At 52.7% G+C, this 20,526-nt stretch overlaps 2 protein-coding genes across 25 annotated transcripts in view; one reads left to right on the top strand and one right to left on the bottom strand.

The window, feature by feature from the left end:
• Iqce (IQ motif containing E) overlaps window positions 1-5,713 on the bottom strand; it is a 45,624-nt gene extending 39,911 nt beyond the window's left edge. The window contains exons 1-3 of one of the 10 annotated variants that reach the window (XM_076560518.1): window positions 5,570-5,713; window positions 3,659-4,091; window positions 1,260-1,307 (exon numbers count right to left, since the gene is read on the bottom strand). In XM_076560518.1, the coding sequence (XP_076416633.1) occupies window positions 1,260-1,307; window positions 3,659-3,877 (267 nt within the window). In that variant the 5' untranslated portion in view covers window positions 3,878-4,091; window positions 5,570-5,713. Of the gene's footprint in view, window positions 1-1,259; window positions 1,308-3,245; window positions 3,529-3,658; window positions 4,261-5,499 lie in introns of those variants that run through there. The other 9 variants (XM_076560517.1, XM_076560519.1, XM_016009010.3 and 6 more) reach the window with 9 other exon arrangements.
• Brat1 (BRCA1 associated ATM activator 1) lies at window positions 5,409-17,783 on the top strand. 15 transcript variants are annotated; one of them, XM_076560527.1, is made up of 16 exons: window positions 5,409-5,940; window positions 6,323-6,424; window positions 6,703-6,846; window positions 9,778-9,932; window positions 11,104-11,251; window positions 11,686-12,058; window positions 12,235-12,354; window positions 13,581-13,672; window positions 13,767-13,885; window positions 13,961-14,147; window positions 14,342-14,415; window positions 14,551-14,653; window positions 14,779-14,877; window positions 14,993-15,177; window positions 15,787-15,939; window positions 16,355-17,019. In XM_076560527.1, the coding sequence occupies exons 3-16, from the start codon at window positions 6,720-6,722 to the stop codon at window positions 16,454-16,456; spliced, it is 2,037 nt and encodes a 678-aa protein (XP_076416642.1). In that variant the 5' UTR covers window positions 5,409-5,940; window positions 6,323-6,424; window positions 6,703-6,719; the 3' UTR covers window positions 16,457-17,019. The 15 variants fall into 15 exon arrangements, with proteins under 15 accessions (XP_076416642.1, XP_015864499.1, XP_076416641.1 ...); XM_076560528.1 differs by lacking the exon at window positions 5,409-5,940 and adding an exon at window positions 5,951-5,974; XM_016009013.3 differs by having other exon boundaries at window positions 5,419-5,940; window positions 15,787-17,019.
• Window positions 17,784-20,526: the final 2,743 nt, after the last annotated feature.

Consider the following 20,526-nt stretch of genomic DNA (forward strand, 5'->3'; position numbering starts at 1 on the left):
ACATGTGTGTTGTGTCTCCCCAGGGAAGGTTTTGTCAAACAACAACACATGTTCCTCCTTGGGGACGATGGGCTTGTGAGGCTTCTAAGTGCAGCTGAGGTTTCTTGTGTCGGGTCCCTTCAGAGCCCATGGATAGCTGGAATCAAGTCTACACTCAGGGTAACTTCACTGGCTTATTCCCTAAGTGGGCACTTAGCATGTTTCCTTTGCTACTCAGCACAACTTACAAAGAACCCAAGAGGCTAGCTAATCCCCAGGGGGCACTGGAAGTGAAGTTCCACTGTAGAGCACCTGCCTAGAATTCCCCAATGAGGGGCTGGGGTGTGGCTCAGTGGTAGAGCACCTGCCTAGAATCCCCCAGTGAGGGGCTGGGGTGTGGCTCAGTGGTAGAGCACCTGCCTAGAATCCCCCAGTGAGGGGCTGGGGTGTGGCTCAGTGGTAGAGCACCTGTTTAGAATTCCCCAGTGAGGGGCTGGGGTGTGGCTCAGTGGTAGAGCACCTGCCTAGAATCCCTCAGTGAGGGGCTGGGGTGTGGCTCAGTGGTAGAGCACCTGCCTAGAATCCCCCAGTGAGGGGCTGGGGTGTGGCTCAGTGGTAGAGCACCTGCCTAGAACCCCACTGAGGGGTAGGGCATGGCTTTGCAGTGTATCCTAGTCTGACCACCTCTGCCAGTTTTCTTGACTAGCTCCTAGCACTCTGGGGATCCAATGTGAGCTGCCATGTGGGTACAGGGAATCACATCTTTAGACTCTGCAAGAGCAGCAAGTGCTTTTAATCACTGAGCCATCTCTTGAGCCCTTCATAATTAATTTCTATAACTAGCTTTAAAATGATAACCTCAGTTTTTATTATTATTTTGTTGCTGCTGCTGCTATTGTTTGAGGCAGGGTCTTAAGTAGCCCAGGCCAGGTGACATTAAACTCATCCCCCTGCCTCCACCACCTCCCAAATGCTGGATTACAGGCGTGTGCCACTGTGCCCAGTTTATGCAGTGTTGGAGATGGAACCCAGGGCTTCATGCCTGCTAGGTAAACACTCGATCAACTGAGCTGTTCTGAGCCCTTGAAATTGATTTCTAAAAAGTAAAAAGTTTAAAACTGACATCTCAACCCTTTAAATTCAACTAGTAGACTGAAATTTCTACACCAGAAGCAGCTCTGGGCACCAGTGCTCTGGGGCCTACCAGCATCTGGGGAGACTATTTCACAGACACATCCAAGGAACACTGACCTGCGGACTGCCACCCTGCTTGTACTCACCGTCTCAAAGTCGGAATCAAAGGTAATTGCGGACAGACTGTCATCGCCCTGGAAGAAAGGCAAACAGGGTCACTGGAGGGCACCTGCTCGGGTCCGTCAGTCCCATTTCTACACTGCCTGTCCCAGCTGCCGCCACACCACCCAGCACATCCCATGGGACATCACAGGAAGCTTGGGACATCGCCATGCTGCAGTAGCCAATGTCGCCCAACAGTCAGAAAGGAGGGGTTGGGAGCATGGGGATGCCTCAGCTGGAAAACGCCCGTGCTGGAGGTAGAGACAGGCACATCTCTGGAGTCCACCGACCAGCCAGCCCAGCCTTGGTGCATCTGAGGCCAGTGTGAGACCGTGTGTGCAGATAATGTCTGAAGCATGCCATGTGACATTCCTCTGGCCTCCATTCATGAACACACATAGGGAGAGGAAGGAGTATGGGGCGTGTGTGTGTGTGTGTGTGTGTGTGTGTGTGTGTGGTGTGTGTGAATGAAAGGTTCTGCCTGGCCGAGTGACTGTATGCACAGAGTTATGGTGGGTTCTCAGGACTACTGTGTGCCTTTGATAGTGTGTGTGTGTGTGTGTGTGTGTGTGTGTGTGTGTGTGTGTGTGTGTTGGTGCTTGTGGATTCCAGAAGAGGGCGCTGGATCCCCTGGAGGTGGACTTACAGGCAATTGTGGGCTGTCTGACATGGGTGCTGGGAACCGAACTCCAGTACTCTGAGAGAACAACTACTCCTAACCCCTGAGCTATCTCTCCAGTCCACCCCCACATACTTTATTTTTATTTGTGTGTATACATGTATTTGGTGTGCTCGTCTGCATGTGTTCGTGTGTTCGTGTGTGTGTGTGTGTGTGTGTGTGTGTGTGTGTGTGTAAACATATCGTGTGTCTTCCGTCACTCCTTCCCACTTTGACACAGGTCTCTTGCTGAACTCTGAGCTTGTCAACTGTGGCTGGTCTAGCTAGCCAGCTTGCCCAGGGGATCCCGTCTCCAGTTCCTGAGCATTGGGAATACTGGCAGCAGCTGCACCCACGTGGGTTCTGGAGATCTGAACTCCGGCCCGGTGCAGGCAATCATCTTATCCCTCCCTGGAGCCTTCTCCCCAGTCCTTGGTTACATTTAGGAAAGCACCTCCTGCTGGTGCAAGTCAGGATCTGGGAAGCTGAGGAAGAAGGATGCTGAATTTGAGGCCAGCCTGAGCTACATACAAAGTCAGATTTTTTTTTTTTAAATATGGAAAGTGCTAGCTAATGTTAATGGTAAAAGTTACAGAACAATAGAAATATGATGTTCTAACCTCTGGGGGAACAACGCAAATGAAAAATACAACAAACGTTAATTGGCTTTCTGTAGATTGCCAGGTTATGGACAACTTCCCAAAGGTCCTGAAAGAATAATGCATTATCTTTGCAATTACAACACAAGAAGGTTTTAACTTCTTCAAGGGGGAGAGCCCAATGAGGGGCTGGGGGCATGGCTCAGTCGAAGAGCACTTGCCTGGGCTAGGGGTCTGACTCAGCCTATCCCCCAGTGACCGTGTGGGGGAGGCTCATCAGTGGCACTCTGGCCTGGCATGAGGGGTTCAGTCTCCAGCAGCACACACACAGCAAAGAGTGACCGACTTCCCAAACTAGGTAGGGCTCGGGAAGTCTCCTCTGCAGGGACTCATAGCAAATTCCAATTGCTCTCGGCTCACCAGAAGCACTGTCCCTCAGTCTGTATGGAACCTTCCACGGGCCCTTGGACCCTTGATAAGTCATTCTGCCCATGGCCAGGTTCCTGCCTACTCCCTTCAGTCCCCTTCTCAATATTATCCCAGAGGGCTTGCTTTCTGTCCCTTGGACATGGCACTTTCCCGCCTCGAAGCCTTATGCATTTATTGTCCCCGCTGGCCTGTACCAAATTCTTCCTACTTGTCTTTGAGATCGGGGACATCAGCCCATGGCCCTATCCTAGACCCCACTGGAATGCACAAAGTTCACTTGGTACCGGCACGCACAGAGGGCCAGCGGGTCCACCCTGCACCGGGAGACCGAGGGCGTGGCACGCCTCTTCTAGAGATGCCTCTGACCCGTGCAGGGTTGGCCATGGGGGTGGAGGCCTTCTCCTTTGCGTGGGATGGCTCTGAGGAATCACTGGAGTGCAGCCTTCAGCAACACTTACGAGGTGAACTCGTCACCAGCCGGCCGCGGCCTCAGACCCGCAGCGCGCGCGGGAGGGCGCAGTCCTGGGGACTTTCTGAAAGCCGAGGCTTCCGCGAGCGCGGGCCGGAGCTAGAGGCTGCTGGGGCGCGGGCACGGTGGCGGCCTACGCCCGGGGCTGGCTCTTGTGCGGTAACAATCGGCCTGCGGGAGCTGGCTGCCACCATGCGCCTGTCCTCCCTCTGCCCCGGGCCTCCTTACCGTCTCGGAAGCCAGCTCCGCGGTGTCCAGACTCATAGCGGCGGCGCTGCGCGGCCTCCTGGGCTCTGCGAGATCGGCCCTCAGCGTGGGCGGTCTGCCAGCCGCCCTGCTGCCATGGCAACCGTGCCGCGGCCACGGAGCCCCGGATGTGGACCTCCCTGCGGAGCCTGGCGAACCGTGCGCGCGCGCAGAGTGAGCGCGGGCGTGGGGGCCGACCATGGACTCTTCCGGGGTTGCACTGCGCAACGAAATTTTGTCTCCTGTAGGTTTTCGGTTTCTCGTGATGCATGAATTGAACCCTCCTGCATGCAGGGCCGCGTCTCTACCTCAGAGCTACGCTCTCAGCTGCAACTTCAGGAGCTCGAGTTGGGTTTCAGCAGACAGTGGCTCCAACCGTGTAGTCCAGTGGGCAGGGGTTCCGAGGGTCGCCATGCTGAGTAGACACAGGAGACAGCGTAAGGTACCATTGTTAGTGATAGGCACCTATTTAAATGTTTCTTTTTCCTCTAAATAATCCGAGATGTTGGGAGCCACAGTGACTCCCCAATTGTTAGACCTGGGGCTGGCACCTTGCGGGAAGGACATTCCACACCAGGACTACCCATCGGCCTGCACCAACCGCTTTGTACCCTCAGCTGACAACAGTTTGCTATCACAAGCCTCCGAACCTCCCGGAGGACCCTGAGGCTTTCCCCACCCAGGCCAGTTGGGGAGCATTCGCTGGTGGCCCAGCAGGCCCCCGATAGGTCTAAACACAGTATCACATTTTCCTGGGGATCCTCCTGTCTGCCTCCTCAGTGCTGGGATTACAAGTGTGTACCACCATGCCTGGCTTTTTCTTCTTACACCCTACCCCATGGGTCCGGCGACTGACACACTCAGTAGCCTAACTCGTCCCCAGCCCGCATTCAGTTTCTGGGTAAACAGCTCTCCGCAGCTGGGTGATATTGCAACATTAAAGCTCAAGACAAGGCTTCTCCTGAGTGGTTTTTTTCTTACCTACTTGAAAAAGAATTTTTTTTCTTAAAAAAAAAAAAAAGTTTTGTTTTGAGACAGCGTGACTAACACCAAACTTACATGGGTACATCTGTCCTGAGTTTAAAGGCAGAAGCTTCCACGCCCAGCCTTGAGAAATACTTTTATTTATGTGTTTGAGTGAGTGTATGCCAACCTTGGGTGGGTGACCTCAGGGCTGGGGAACGAACTCTGGCCCTCTGTTAGAATAGGAGGTACTCTTTTAACTACTGAACCATCTCTCTAGGCCCCGCTTGTCTCCTTTTTTTTTCTTTTATTTATTATGTATACAGCATATATGACTGCAGGCCAGAAGAGGACACCAGATCTCATTACAGATGGCTGTAAGCCGCCATGTGGTTGCTGGGGAATTGAACTCAGGACCTCTGGAAGAGCAGTCAGTGCTCTTAACCCCTGAGCCATCTCTCCAGCCCATTGTCTACTTTTTATCTTTATCATTAGCAGAGTGGGTGAAGCCGTGAAGAGCCACAGAACTGCAGGCTTTGGTGACTGGACTCTAGACCCCGGAGTTTAGCGCTAGCCGCCGTAGGAGCCGAAGGATTCAGCACCGGAGGTCCTGTGCATAAACTGCTTGCCCGCGCTGGTCACTGCAGCTGGGAACGAGGGTTACAGGAGCTGGCAAAAGCCAGGGACCAGAAATGCCTAGACACGTGGCCTGAGGCCAGGGAGGCCCCGCCTTCCCGTGAATAGCCACGCCCACACCGAACCCGCCTTGGAGACGCTCCGGGCATGAGCCACTTAGCGTGTCCGGACGGTGATAGTTCCGAGTGTGCGTGAAAATCCCAAGCTACACCCAGCTGGAGTACATTTTCAGGGTTTTGAGCCTTAGAGGGGATCGGAGCGGCGGTCAGGGTCGTCACCGGTCTCCAAGCGCACCCTCCCAGCTCTTTCGCGCCGTGTCTGTCACGTGGTACTGCCTTAAGGCGGGGCCTGTAGAGCCGTAGACTCAAGCGGAGAAGGGCGGGTCCGCAGCTCTGAGGGGCGGAGCCTGTAACCACGTGAAAGGAACTTGCGTTGGGGGCGGGGCCTCGGCTGCGAACTCAGGCGGGGTGGGACTCGAAGAGGGCGGGGTGGAGCCAACTCCCGCCGTAGGGCGGGGCCTGTAATGGTGTGGGGCGGGGCCTGCGGCTGCGTAGAACGAACTCTGAGGTCGGGCCGAAGCTGGGGAGGGCGGGGCCTGGGCCGGCGTGGAGCGGAATTTGCGGAGGCGCGGGCGGAGCCTTCAGCAGATACCGGAACCTCAGCGGGTGAGTGGCACGCAGACCGGGGGTCGAGAGCCCGGTAAGGCGAACTTTGAGTTCCGGCTGGGCACTTGGGGCCTGGTAGTGCATTCTGTACTCTCGGGCCTAGTTCCGTAGCTGAGGGACGCGGGGGTGGGATTCGAACCCCAGTTAACTCGAAATCGCAGAGAGCGCTCGAAATCGCAGAGAGCGCACCTCTTATCCCGGCTTAGGAGGTACGGACGACCAATGTCGGGATTGAGACGGACCCTGCTGGGCCGACAGATACCGATATCATTGCCTTCCAAGATACCTATTTCTGTCCGATGCAGGCCGCAGGGTTGTCGTTTGCAGCCTCTACCGACCTGGGCTGTGACACACACCTTCTGCACTCCTGGGTCTCATGCAGGTTTCTCTTGACCGTTGGGAACCGACTCTGGGATCAGGTGCCTGCATGGACAGTCCCCTGCACACTTGGCTGATCCCTTGACTCTGTGCTACCCGCAGCTAGGTCAGTAGGCAATTGCACCTCCACCCCATGCCACCAAACCAAAGGCCTTGTGGCTCTGATTAACCTTTCCTCACTCACTGACGGTGCAGCTGCCAGGACTCAGCCCTCTTGATTGCCCAGGTTTCCCTGGACTGAGCTTAGCATCTTTGTGGGCTCAGAGTTCTGGTCTACAAGAAGTTTTCCCGGCCCCTCCCCTGTCATTGAAGGCTGCCTTTGACTAGGATGGCTGGTGTCTGAAGCCAATTTTGATCATGGCTGATCCATTGCTTCCTCTGTAGGAACCACTGTCCTCATCATGGACCCAGAATGCTCCAGGCTCCTCCCGGCTCTCTGTGCTGTTCTGGCAGACCCCAGGCAGCTGGTGGCAGATGACACCTGCTTGGAGAAACTGTTGGATTGGTTTAAAACAGTGACAGAGACAGGTAAGGACATGGCGTGTGGAACTTCACCTCCTTGAGGTTCTCTGGATGATCGGGGAGAGTCAAGATCGGGCACCAGGGCAGTGAGCTGTGGAGTCACAAATTGAAAGTCCCATCGGAGTCCATCCACAGTGCAGGCTTCCCGCTGTTCAGTTCACGCTAGGTGTTTGCAGAGAGCACACCTACATTGTTTAAGTTGTCTCTGTTGTATTTCGCTTATCTTGAAGAACTTAGATCTCTGGGTGGATGTGGTGGGACATGTCATCCAGAAGTCAAGGCAAGTGGACCTCTCAGCTTTGAGGCCAACCAGCGCTACATAGTGAGTTCAAGGCCAGGCTGAGTTACATTTTTGCCGTGTGGGTGGACCTTAATTTTTTTAATCACGTGCATTGTTTGTGTTTTCAATTTTTTTGTTATTATAAATAGTGTTGTACTGTCTTTACCTTGAGCGTGAATACCCTGGTAACTAAACGTTTTTTCCTCTCATGGTTGATCATTGTCTTCTGAGCCTTGTCTTGTCATTCATACCTACCTTCATTTCTTCTTGGTTTGTTGGTTTTTTTTCTTTTCTTTTGAGACATGATCTAATGTAGCCTAGGCTGTCCTCAAGGATGACCTTGAACGTCTGGTCCTCCTATCCGTGTCTGAGTGGGATCATAGGTGTGAACCATCACTCCGTGTTTTTATTGGATGCTGAGGACGGAGCCAGAGCTTCCTGCATGGCAGAGAAGCGCTTTACCAGCTGACCTACATCCCCAGCCTTTATCTTTTCTTTTGTGTTTTGTGTCTAAATGATAGGATTCAAAATGACATTTCCCTGTAAAAGTAACATTTTAGTTGAATCCTACAAGCTTTACTGTATGATACTTTTGTAATTTTTTTTAAAGATTTATTTATTTATTTATTTATTATGTATACAGCATATATGACTGCAGGGCAGCAGAGGGCACCAGATCTCATTACAGATGGTTGTGAAGCACCATGTGGTTGCTGGGAATTGAACTCAGGACCTCTGGGAGAGCAGTCAGTGCTCTTAACCTCTGAGCCATCTCTCCAGCCCGAAACTTTTGTAATTTAGGTTTTTTGTTTGTTTGTTTTGTTTTTGAGACAGGGTTTCTCTGTGTAGCAGCCCTGGCTGTCCTAGAACTCACTCTGTAGACCAGGCTGGCCTCCAACTCACTGAGATCTGCCTGTTTCTGCCTCTGAAGTGCTGAGATTAAAGGCGTGTGCCACCACTCCTGGTGTGTGTGTGTGTGTGTGTGTGTGTGTGTGTACACCTGTTTGCTCATGAGTGTGGAGGCCGGAGGTTGACATTGTCTTTTCAATCACCTTACACCTTACATATTGAGGCAAGGTCTCTTTTACTTGAACCCAGAGCTTTCCAGGTTGGCTGTTCAAACAGGACAGCTGAGGGTCTCCCGTCTGTGTCTCTGGGGTGCTGTCTGCCCAGCATTTATATTGGCTCTGGGAATCGAAACTCTGGTCCTGAACAGAAAGCTTTACCTACTGAACCATTCCCCAGCCCTCAAAGCCTAGTTTTTAGTCAAGTTTTTGCAAGTAATTTTACAGGAGTGTGTGTGTGTGTGTGTGTGTGTGTGTGTGTGTGCGCGCGCGCGCGCGCGCGCACCCAGGCTTCTATATATGAAGGTCAGAGCAGAATATTAGGCATCTTCTACGATCACTCTCCACCTATTGCCTTGAGACAAGATCTGTTACTGGACCTGAAGTTACAGGAAACTAGGTTGGCTGGCCAGGAAGTTCTTGGGTTCTGCCTGTCTCCACCCCTCCCCCAACTCTAGAATTAGAAGCATGCAGAGACATGCCTGGCCTTGTATGTGAGTGCTGGGAATTTGAACTCGGCTCCTCATGCTTGCCATGCCTGTCTTATCTGTGGAACCATCCCCCCAGCCCCTTTCACAAGTTTGCTTTGTTGTTGTTTCTTTGGAGGTAGGGTTCAGCTGTGTAGTCCAGGCTGTCTTGTAGACCAGTTTGGTCACCATGTAGACCAAACTGTCCTTGAACTCAGAGGTCTGCCCACCTCTGCCTCCCGAGTGCCATGTTTAAAGATGTGTGTCACCACGTCTGACCTGCAAGTATTTAAAAAAAAAAAATGTTCCACGTGTTGGGATGAATGTTTTCACACTTGTTCATTAGATCACTAGGTTGGCTTTCACCATTCACACCTGCTGTGTTCTTGACAATCTGTCCAAGAAATTGTTTCTCAGAGGTGAGCTGTGTAAAAGTCTTGCCCTGAGATTGCAAGTTCAACTTTTTTTTTTTTTTGCACTGTTGTCTTTTCTTTAATGGCTCCTTATTTATCTCATTGCTTTCTCTCTTTCTCTCTGTCACTCTTTCTTTTCCTTCCTTCCATTCATTCATTCTTTCATTCTTCCATTCTTTCTTTCAATGGTACTAGAGATAGACAAAAATTTTATTGCTGAGCCACACCCCAGCCCCTCACTGGGGGATTCTAGGCAGGGGCTCTACCACTGAACCACACCCCAGCCCCTCACTGGGGGACTCTAGGTAGGTGTCCTACCACTTAGTCACACCCCAGCCCCTCACTGGGGGATTCTAGGCAGGTGCTCTACCACTGAGTCACACCCCAGCCCCTCACTGGAGGATCCTAGGCAGGTGATCTACCACTGAGCCACACCCCAGCCCCTCACTGGGGGATTCTCGGCAGGTGTTCTATGTGGAGTTACAGCCCTAGCTCTTGACTTGTTGTCTGTATGGTTCTTGTCTGTATCTTTTACCTACTGCTGAGTCATTGACTCTCTGAGGTCTCTTCCTTAATGAATTCAGGTTAGTTGCTATTTGTTGCAAAAACCCTCCCCCCTTGGACTACTTGATCCTGAGGGATAGGGATTTATGAGTCACTTCTAGAGAGGCTCTCCTTGGTCACTGCCCTCTTGAGATGTCCTGTCTCCCCAGAGTCCAGCCTCCAACTGCTACAGGACCACCCCTGCCTAATGGAGCTACTGTCCCATGTGCTCAAGCCACAGGATGTGAGCCCCAGGGTCCTCTCTTTTGCTCTGCGCCTTGTTGGGATCTTTGCAGCCCAGGAGGACTGTTTCCAGTACCTTCAGGTGAGCCTTTGTCTCCCGTGTGCTTGTCCCCTTAGGGGGGGTCATCCTTTCCCTCTGCATTAGGAGCCATCTCAGTACCTGGGTCTCAGTGGCTGGCCCTGCTCCTGTGCCTGGCCCGTGTGTCAGGATTTCCACTGTCACCTCACACTGTTCCTACTGGGAAACACTCACCAGGAATGAAGCTGGCTATGTGATCCTTGGCACATTCGGAATTCCTCTTTCTGATGGGACACGTGAGGGCTGGGGGCTACCCTGGTGCTCTGCCTGTAGTGCAGTCGTGGGTTGCATGGGACAAAGAACAGAGTGGTCCACATGGAGTGAGTCCACCTGCCCAGGGAAATCCAGCTCCAGGGGATCGGATGCCCTCTTCTGGTTTCCACGGGCACCAGCATTCATACCTACACTCAGACATACACACATAATTAAAGAATTGGAAAAATAGTAAAAATCTTATAGAGAAAGGAGGAGGAAAAGAAGTCTCTTCATTCTTCCCCTGACCTCTCCCCTCTCACGAGGGCCGAGCGAACGGTGCTGGGCCTGGGACAGCTGTGCGGCACCCTTGGCACCTCCCCCAGGCCTGCTCGTTTTCCGTTTTGTTGTTGAAGGGGTTTCTCCCTCAAGACTTTATTTATGTATTTATTCATTGTTTTGTTTTTGCTTTTTGAGACGTTTTCTCTCTTATGTAGTCCAGGCTGTCCTAGAGCTTGCTATCCAAGAGATCCCCCTGCCTCTGCTTCCCCAGTGCTGTGATTAAAGGTGCGCCACCACACCTGGTGTTCATTTTTATTTTGTGTCTTTGCCTATGTATATGTCTGTGGGCCACATGTATGCAGTTCCTGTGGAGGTCAGAAGAGGGCATCAGATTGCCCTGGAACTGAGATTTATGTAGTTGTGAGCCACCGTGGGGGCGCTGGGAGCCAAGCCTGGATTCTCCATCTGAGCAGCCAGTGCTCTGATGGAGAATTCATCTCTCCAGCCCCTTGTTTTCATTTTTGAGATAAGGTCTCACCACATGTCCCTGGCTGAGCTCGAATTCACAGAGCTCCACCTGCCTCTGCCTCTGAGTTCTGGGATTAAAGGTGTGCGCCACCACCAAGCCTGACTCTCCCAGTCCTGACAAACAAACGAAGCCTTCTCTCTCTGCATCCCTGATGCTTTCTTTACTTCTTAGCAGGGGGAGTTGTTGCTGGGGCTCTTTGGGGAGACGGGTGCCCCCAGCTGGGCAGCCTGGAGCGTGCCCAGCGTGCGCAGTGGCTGGATCCAGGGCTTGTGCTCCCTGGCACACCACCCCAGCGCCCTGCACTTCTTGGCTGACAGTGGTGAGTGTAGCCCACGCCCTGTCCCAGTTCCCACAGGGCACTCTAGCTTCGAGTGCTGAGGTGTGGGATCTCCGAGGAGCCCCCGAAGACTCCGAGTCCAGTCTTCTCAGCTGGGGAAGCGGTGGTGGTGGTGGTCCAGAGTTGTCAAGATAAGCACACAGTAACCATAGGGACAGTGGCAGCTTTGACTCCTAGTATCTGGGTGGCTCCCGCGCTAGTGTATTGTCAAGCAGTCACGAGTTTGCCCTTGAAACAGATTAGAACTGGCTAGAAGCCGCATCGGCCTTGAAGCCAGCGTGCTGGAGGCTCATGTTGGGTTTGCCTGTGAGCAGAGGAGTCTGGGTGCTTTCCCTGAGGCCTGGAAGGGTGTGACAGATGGAAGGTGCTCCCTGCAAGCTTCTTCATTCAGGCTGACCTTTCGCTGCCCACTGCAGGTGCTGTGGACACCATCTTCTCCTTGCAGGGAGACCCCAGCCTGTTTGTGGCCTCCGCAGCCAGCCAGCTTCTAGTACACATCCTGGCTCTGGCCATGCAAGGTGGGGCTTCAGGGTCCCCCATCTCAGAAGCTGCTGCCTGGCCTGTCTGTGCCCAGAAGATTGTGAACCATGTGGAAGAGTCCTTGCATTCCAAAGCCACCCCGCAGGTCACACAGGCCTTGAATGTACTGACCACCACCTTCGGGCGCTGCCATAGCCCCTGGACAGGGGTCCTCTGGGGACGACTGAGTCCCCCTGTGGCCAGCCTGTTTGAGAGAGACCCTATTCCAGCTGTACACTCACTCATGGACCTCCTCCTCAGCGTAGCCAGGTCAGGTGGCTGCAGGGGCTGAGGGTGAGTGGCAGTTGCCTGTGAAGTCTCAGAGCAGCTGATGCTTCATGGGGAGGACCCTGGCACTGTCACCTCAGGGGATGGTCTCTTCAGGACTGGGCACATTTGCAGCTGTCTAGTTGGGCACTGATGGAGGAGTGATTTTCTTTCTGCAGGTCTCCTGTGTTGAGTTTTACAGCCTGTGGTCTGTGGGAGATGCTGGCCCAGACCCTGAGCCGCCTGAGCCCCACACAAGCTGGGCCTCTAGCCCTGGGGACCCTGAAACTTCAGCATTGGTATGATTGGGGGTGCTAAGAGTGTTACACTAATGGGTTGGGGAACGTTGGAAACTGGGAAGCCAGATGTGAGATTGGGTCAGGAGGGAGAGCAGCCAGGTGGGATGGACAGGTATTAAAAGCAGTGGTCAGCTCATTCTGTCCCTCCCTCCTGTCTTTTCCTCCCCTTTCTCTCTTTCCCTTCCTCAATACTTGTTATGGAACTCAGTACTTCATGCATGCTATTCAAGTACTCTACCACTGAGCCACACCCCAGCCTCTCACTGGAGGATTCTAGGCAGGGGCTCTACCACTGAGCCACACCCCAGCCCCTCACTGGGGGATTCTAGGCAGGGGCTCTACCACTGAGTCACACCCAAGCCCCTCACTGGGGGATTCTAGGCAGGGGCTCTACCACTGAGCCACACTCCCAGCCCCTCACTGGGGGATTCTAGGCAGGGGCTCCACCACTGAGCTATACCTCCAGCCCTCTTTTTCATCTTATTTTGAGACAGTTTTCACTAAATTTCCCAGGCTGTCCTTGAACGTACTCAGTATGTCAAACTGGCCTTGAACCTCACATCTCCACCTCAGCCTCCTAAACAGCTTGGATTGCAGTCATGCTCCATCATACTGAGCAAGAGACAGAACTATTTCAAATGAAAGTTTTATGGTACCCCCAGAGCTAAAGCTAACTTCTGAGCTATCTGTAGCTGTCCTCTGACCTCTACTATGGATGAGCCAGGCTCCTGGTGCCCCATTGTGTATACTCCAGGGGGTGTGCAGAGGTGTGGGTTGCTGAATCGTGTATACTCCAGGGGGTGTGCAGAGGTGTGGGCTGCTGAATCGTGTATACTCCAGGGGGTGTGCTGATATGGGATGCAGGGAGGATGGGTGCTAAATACCTGAGCAGGCTCAGGTCACGAACCTGTGAAAAAGGACATCTAGGGTCACTGACCACAACATGAGCACACTTGGACACTACTCTAGGAGCCCAAAAATTGCCCATCACTCTAATCACGGAGTGTGACCAGACCTTCTGGGGACCCTGAGACCCAGCACCTGCCCCTGAGGACATCAGGGCCAAGCCTTCAGGCCCTGGTTAGGCTTCTCCCCATTTCCTTTTCCTTGCTGAGGAATTGTGTCAGGGGAGCGTGCACCCTTGTTTGTACTGAGCCACCATAAATTTGCTGGGGATGTTCAGATTGCGGCCAGAGTATAACCCTCACCATGTACTATGTCCCCAGTCCCCAGGAACTGAGGACCCAGGCTTTTGGAGTCCTCCTCCAGCCCCTGGCCTGTATCCTGAAAGCCACCACTCAGGCCCCTGGGCCTCCAGGTATGCAGGGAGGGTGGAACCTCCATCCTTGACAAGCCCTGGCCCCTGCTGTGGATGGTGGTCACTGCAGGGATGCTGTTGTCTTTGGCCTCAGACTTGCTGGATGGGACTGCGGGCAGTGTGCTGACTGTGGATGCACTCTTGTCCTCTAAGTCGGCCTGTGTGGGACTCCTCTGTCAGACTCTGGCTCACCTGGAGGAACTACAGATGCTGGTAGGTGCAGCCCTAGTCCCTGTCCACCGGGTCATGTGACTCCAGGCCTCTACTAACCCAAACTCCTTCCTTCAGCCCCAGTGCCCCTCCCCCTGGCCCCAGGTACCCCTGCTGGGAGCTGCAGTGACCATATTGCGCCTCTGTGATGGCTCGGCAGACCCCAGCTCCAGTGTGGGAGGCCGTCTCTGTGGGACTCTGGGCGGCTGTGTTCGTGTCCAGCGAGCAGCCCTCGACTTCTTGGGGACACTGTCTCAGGGAACGAGTGAGTGGGGTTTTCTCTTGCCCCGAATTCCATTTTCTCTTCTTTCTTCTGTGGTCCCACCAGGCCCTCATGTATCCCTGCACTCAGGCATCTTACATCCCCCTGCTTTTTTTAGGCTTGGAATCCATGCTCCCTGCCAGGTGCTGGGCTCTGGGTAGAAGTCTGGTTGATGTTTCCATTCCTGTCTGTTTCAGGCCCCCTGGAGTTGGTGCTGGAGGTATTTGCAGTCCTCCTGAAGACCCTCGAGAGCCCAGAGTCCAGTCCCACGGTACTGCAAATGGGTTCCGGGAGGCCTGCACAGCTGGACCTGCTTGCTTAGGACTGCTTCCAATAGGGGCCACAGAGTCCTACCCACATGGGTAGCCTGCCACTCCAACCCTATAGCCTGTCCTGCCCATTCTAGGTCCTGAAAAAGGCCTTCCAGGCTACACTCAGATGGCTCCAGAACTCACACAAGACCTCCAACTGCTCTGATCTCAGCCCCGATGCCCTGCTGTTCCTTGGAGGTAACCCTGGCTCCTTGCAGAACTGCATGGAGCTGGAGAGCTAGGGTGGAGACGGGCTGGGCAAAGTAATCCTGGGGGAGGCAGAGGTGACCCTAGAGGCCACTGACCACTCCTTCCTGGTACAGAGCTCTTCCCCATACTACAGAAGCGCCTGTGCAGCCCGTGTTGGGAGGTGAGGGACTCAGCCCTGGAGTTCCTGACACATCTGACCCGACACTGGGGAGGTGAGCCCCCTGGGGACAGGGGTGCCTATGTTGTGTTTATGTGTCCTGTTGGCTCTGGGGCTCCCAAACCATCTGAGTGGTCTTTGGTCACAGCTGTGGGGCATTTGATTCCCAGGGCAGGCTGACTTCAGAGAGACACTGCATTCCTCAGAAGTGCCCACGCTTGCCCGCCAGCTCCTCCGAGACCCCGAGAGTTACGTCCGAGCAAGTGCGGTAGGCGCTGCCGGGCAGCTCTCTAGCCGGGGTCTGCAGGCCACTCCCGCCAGCCCTGAGAACCCTGAGAACCGGCAGGCCCAGCAGGTAGGAGCCATTTGTTGTTGTCAGCCCAGTGGGTGGGGGAGCAGCTGGTCAGATCTGTAGCAACTGTTCCTGAGAGCAGGGCTGTCCAGGGGGACCGCCAAGGAGCTGCGGACAGCAGGGCACAGTCTATGCTCTTCCTGGCACCCCAGCATAGACACTGACCCTGTCTGGATAATGGGCAAGGGCAAAGCTTAAGAGCAGTGCATACAGAACACCTTGTGTGAAGGGGCCAGAGCAGCACATGGTGGTCGTGGACTCGGGTCTTCTGGGTCCGGTCCTCACTGGCTCATCAGCTGTTTTAGCTGCTTTTCTTGGTGCTGTATCAAATAGTTGATGAAAGCAGGTGGGTATACTGGGGCTTCGAGTTTGAGGGTACAGTCCATCATGGTGGGTGAGTTATGTATGGCAGCTGTAGTCAGGAAGCAGAGGTGGATGCCCAGCCCTCTCCTTTTTATTCAATCTGGGACCCCAGCGCATTCTCTCCTCTAGCCTTATCTAGAAACTCCATCACAGTCACCCCCAGACCTTTGTCTCATAGGTGATTCTGGATCCTGTTAATTGACAATATCATGCTGACTTTTCTGCTGACTTTTCTGGAACTCTCTGCAGGGCCTCCTTATGGACCTCATGCATATCCTGTCTACGGACTCAGAGGGCTTCCCTCGGAGGGCTGTCTTACGGGTCTTCACTGAGTGGCTGAGGGATGGCCACGCTGATGTGGTTCAAGACACAGAGTGGTTTGTGGCCTCTGTGCTCCAGGCGGTGAGCCGGGATCTGGACTGGGAGGTCCGAGTGCAGGGTTTGGAGCTGGCTCAGGTGTTCCTCAGCCAGGCAATGGGGCAACCCAGCCTGCACTGTCCCTACACGGTGGGCCTGCCCGAGGCCGCCTGCCCCAGCCCAGGCCCGGAATTCTTGCAGACTCTCTGCAGACTGCCACTCTTGGAGTTTGCCTTTTGTGCCTTGCTGGACTGTGACCGACCGGTGGCCCAGAAGGCCTGTGACTTGCTCCTCTTCTTGAGGGACAAGACGGCTCCCTGCAGTGGCCCCCGGGAGGCAGGGGACGGCCCTAACTTGGCCTCTGTGGAGGCTGTCCTGCAGAGGTGGCGGGAGGGGGAGCAGAGCCAGCCCCTTGGGGCCCTGGAGCCTGAGGCCATGCTATCTCTCCTGAGGTCCCTAGACCTGGAGGGCCTGCAGGGCAAACTGGCCAAGAGCAGCGACCACGTGGAGAAGAGCCCACAGTCCCTGCTGCAGGACATGCTGGCCACCGTGGGCATATTAGAGGAGAACGAAGCTGACTGCTACTAAGGCTGTGTCCACAGCCTCAGCCCCTTGCCAGCAGCAGGACGCCAGCCCAGGCCAGCTGCTCATGAGACCCTCCAGGGAGTAGATCAAGCCGGGTATGATAACACAGTTGTGGTTCCAGAGTTTTAAAGGTCAAGGGAGGAGAACGTAGAATTCCTGGCCGGCCTGGACTGGATAGCAGCCCTGTCTCAGAGAAACAAGAAATCAAATCAAAACAAACACTCTATCTTTTGTGTGCGCGTGCATGCAGACCGGAGGTTGGTGTCGGGTGTCACTCCTCAGGTGCTGTCCACCTTGTTTTTTGAGAAAAGCTCTCACTGGGACTTGGCTCTCGCTGATGGGACTTGCCAGTGAGCTCCAGGGACCCTGTCACCACCTCCCCGGCACTGGGATTATAACACGTCATCGCCACACCCGGGTCTGTACTGGGGCTGGCGTCGCACTCAGGTCCTCATGCTTGCCCGGCAAGCACTTGATCCCCGGCCCCAGAACCTTCCCGCTGATGGATTATTAAAGAAGTGGCGTGTTTTCTGCCCAGAACCAGTAGTGTTGAAGTCTGTAATCCTTCAAGTTAAATTTGCGTGTGGTTTAACCCAAGGTCCTACTGGTGTTCTTTTGCACATGGCCATTTGGCGCTCTCTACTCCATCCAACCACCAAGGTTTAGAAGTCCCATAATCTTAATTCAAATACTAGTCGGGTGGTGGTGGCACACGTCTTAAATCCCAACACTTGGGAGGCAGAGACAGGCGGATCTCTGAGTTCAAGCCTGATCTACAGAGTGAGTACTCAGAGAAACCCTGTCTCAAAAAAATAAAAAGTTAAAAGTTGTATCTTATTTTAAGAAGGACAAATCAGGCCACAGCTACAATCAAAGCAAAACCAGCATCCAGCAGTGTAAAAAGCTCAATGTCTGGCATCTAGAGCTTTCTCGTGATCTGGGCTCCAAAGGGCTTGGGCAGCTCCACTTCCTGGCTCTACCATCCATAGCACACCCAGCTGGTCCTTTAGATTCAGGCCAGCTTCACCCAAACCTGCTGGGCATCCCACAGTCCTGGCATCTCAAACCTGCGGGGCATCCCACAGTCCTGGCATCTCAAACCTGCTGGGCATCCCACATCCTGACACCTCACACCTGCTAGGGTCTCTGCCACACCTGAAGTCGTACCATCACCAGTGGTCTCTCCTGGATTCTTTCCATGTTCACTTTAATCCTATCACTTTTATGTGACCGAAACCAGTACCACATGAGATTTTTTTTTTTTTTACCAGATTCAGCAGCCTGCTTGAGATGCAGTCTTGACCCCCTCTGGACCACAGCTTCTGTGTGTTGGTCCTGAAGACTTCCTTCTTAGAAGATTTACCTCAGTGGTCCTAGTCTCTGTTGATCACAGCTGATTCTTCAGCCTCAGCTGACCAGAAACAGAGATTCTGAATTTATTTATTTTTGGGTTTTCGAGACAGGATTTCTCTGTGTAGCTTTGGAGCCTGTCCTGGAACTCGCTTTATAGACCAGGCTGGTCTTGAACTCACAGAGAGATCCACCTGCTTCTGCCTCCCAAGTGCTGGGATTAAAGATGTGCCCCACCATCCCCCAGCAAGATTCTGAATGTAAATACATTACATGAGTGGCCCTGGTACTTTTTTCTTCCCTCCTAAAAGTTCACAAGTCAGGCCGCTATCATCGGCGTTTCTCTGAACACTCCTAAGTTCTCACAGAGCAGCCCATCAGGCTTTATGCACTGTCTTTTCTGTTGCTGTGAAAAGATACCATGACCATGGCAATTTTTAAAAAGGAAAGCATTTAATGGGGTGGCTTGAGGTTTAGTCCAATTGTCATGGTGGCATGTAAGCAGATGTATTGCTGGAGAAGGAGCTGAGAGTTAAAAATCTTGACCCAAAGGCAACAGGAAGTGGTCTGTCTCACTGGGCATGGCGTGGGTGTCTATGAGACCTTAGAGCCTGCCTCCACAGTGACACACTTCCTCCAACAAGACCACACCTACTCCAACAAGGCCACACCTCCTAATAGTGCCATTCCCTCTGGGAGCCATTATCTTTTAAAACACAAGCACTCAATGGCTTTTAGAGCTTAGGGTTCCAAACATGTCTATAAGTCCCCGAACAACATGGTCAGATCTGTCCACAGTACCCCACTCCTGGTACCAAGTTCTGGACTACTTTCTTCTGTTGCTGTCGTAAACACCATGCTGTCTTAGGGTTTCTATTGCTGTGAAGAGACATCACAACCATGGCAACTCTTATAATGGAAAACATTTACTTAGGGCTGGCTTACAAGTTTAGAGGTTTAGTCCATTATTGTCGTGGTGGGAAGCATGGTGGAATGCAGGCAGACATGGTGCTGGAGAGTAACAGAGTTCTACATCTGGATCAGCCTTGGGTGGGATGGTTCTCTTAACATAATGCTTTTAGCCCCTCAGCCCAGGGATGTACTCAACACGGATTTCCGTGACTCATTCTCCTTCACTCATGTTTTGGGTTTTTGTCAGGCACGGCTGTCACCTCCTTAATGGAGTTTCCTCCCAGGGACTTCATTGGTTTTGATGTTCCAAATGGGGCTGATTTCTTAATTAGTTTCGTAGATCCTTGTTAAAGTTTCTTGTCACTGTAAGAAAATGACTAACACAAGAGAAGAAAGGTCTGTTTTCTCTCATGGTTTCAGAAGCATCCATCCATCATGGTGAGGGAGGTGTAATGGAGCAGAACAGTTCATAACATGGTCGCCAGGGAGGAAGGGATGGAGGAGATGGGGAGAAAATGAATATGTGTATGTGCAGTGAGCCTCCCTCCATATTTTTGCATCCAGGCCCCCAGCCTAGGGGATGGTGCTGCCCACATTCAGGAGCTCTTCCCGTCAGTCATTTGGCTTCAGAAACCTCTCCAGGTACACCCAAGTGTGCGTTATTCAAATTGGTGCCACTCAGTTCAGTCAGATTTACAATCATTCACCATCAAGCCAAGAGTGGTAATATGCCTGTAAACCCTGGGCTTGGGATGCTGAGGCAGGAGAATTGTAAACTCGGGGCCAGTCTGGGTTATGTCATAAGACCTTGTTATGGAGAAAACTAGCCACCATGAGTGGATAGACACAGACCTGCCCTTTGTGCTGACTCTTCTAGCCTGTGACTTCAATAAATTCACTTCTAACAGTTGATGGAGTTCCTGTACATAAGTTCATGTACATAAGTTCATGTCATCTGGGAGAAGATAGCTTCATGTCTCCCTTATCTCATTTTATCAAAGACTTTACCTCTTTTCTTGCTCAGTTGCCTGATGGGGATTTCCAGCACTGTGCTACACAAGTGACAAGACTGGGTAACCTTGTCCTCAGAGAGATTTGACCTCTGGCATTGAGTTAGTTACAGGCTGCTCATTTGTCACATGTAGCCTGTCTGATGCCATGGCACATGAAGCCTTTTTCTGCATCTATTGGGATGGCCATATAATTTTTATAAATTTAATTGCAACTCTTATTTTTACAATTATTTTTATTATTTGCGGGTGTTTTGTCTGTCTGTATGTTTGTGCACCATGTGCACACAGTACCCACAGAGGCCAGAAGAGGGCATCACATCCTCTGGAATTGGAGTTTCAGATGATTGTGAGCCACCATGTGATTTCTGGGAACTGAACCCAGGTCCTCTGCAAGAGCAGTAAGTGCTCTTCACTGCTGAGCCATGACTCTAACCCCCCCCCTTTAAATTTAATTTTTATTTATTATCATTGTGTGTGTAGGTTAGAGGAAACTTTGAAGAGTTGATTCTCTCCTTCCACTATGAGTTCTGGGGATTGAGTTCAGGTCCTCTGACGTCACCTTTACCATCTTGTTGGGCTCTGTATCACAGTTTTGATTTGTATGTGAGCCCTCCCTGCCTCCCAGGGATCCATTGACATGATGAATGAACCTTTTCCCATGCTGCTGAGTTCTGTGTGCTCACATTTGCCTGAGGGGTTTTGTATGTGTTCATGAGAGCAGTTGGCCTGTGAGGTTTGTTTCCCTTTGTTTTTATTTTATATGTATGGGTGT

Source organism: Peromyscus maniculatus, chromosome 23 (genome assembly GCF_049852395.1).
Source record: "Peromyscus maniculatus bairdii isolate BWxNUB_F1_BW_parent chromosome 23, HU_Pman_BW_mat_3.1, whole genome shotgun sequence".
NCBI lineage: Eukaryota > Metazoa > Chordata > Mammalia > Rodentia > Cricetidae > Peromyscus > Peromyscus maniculatus.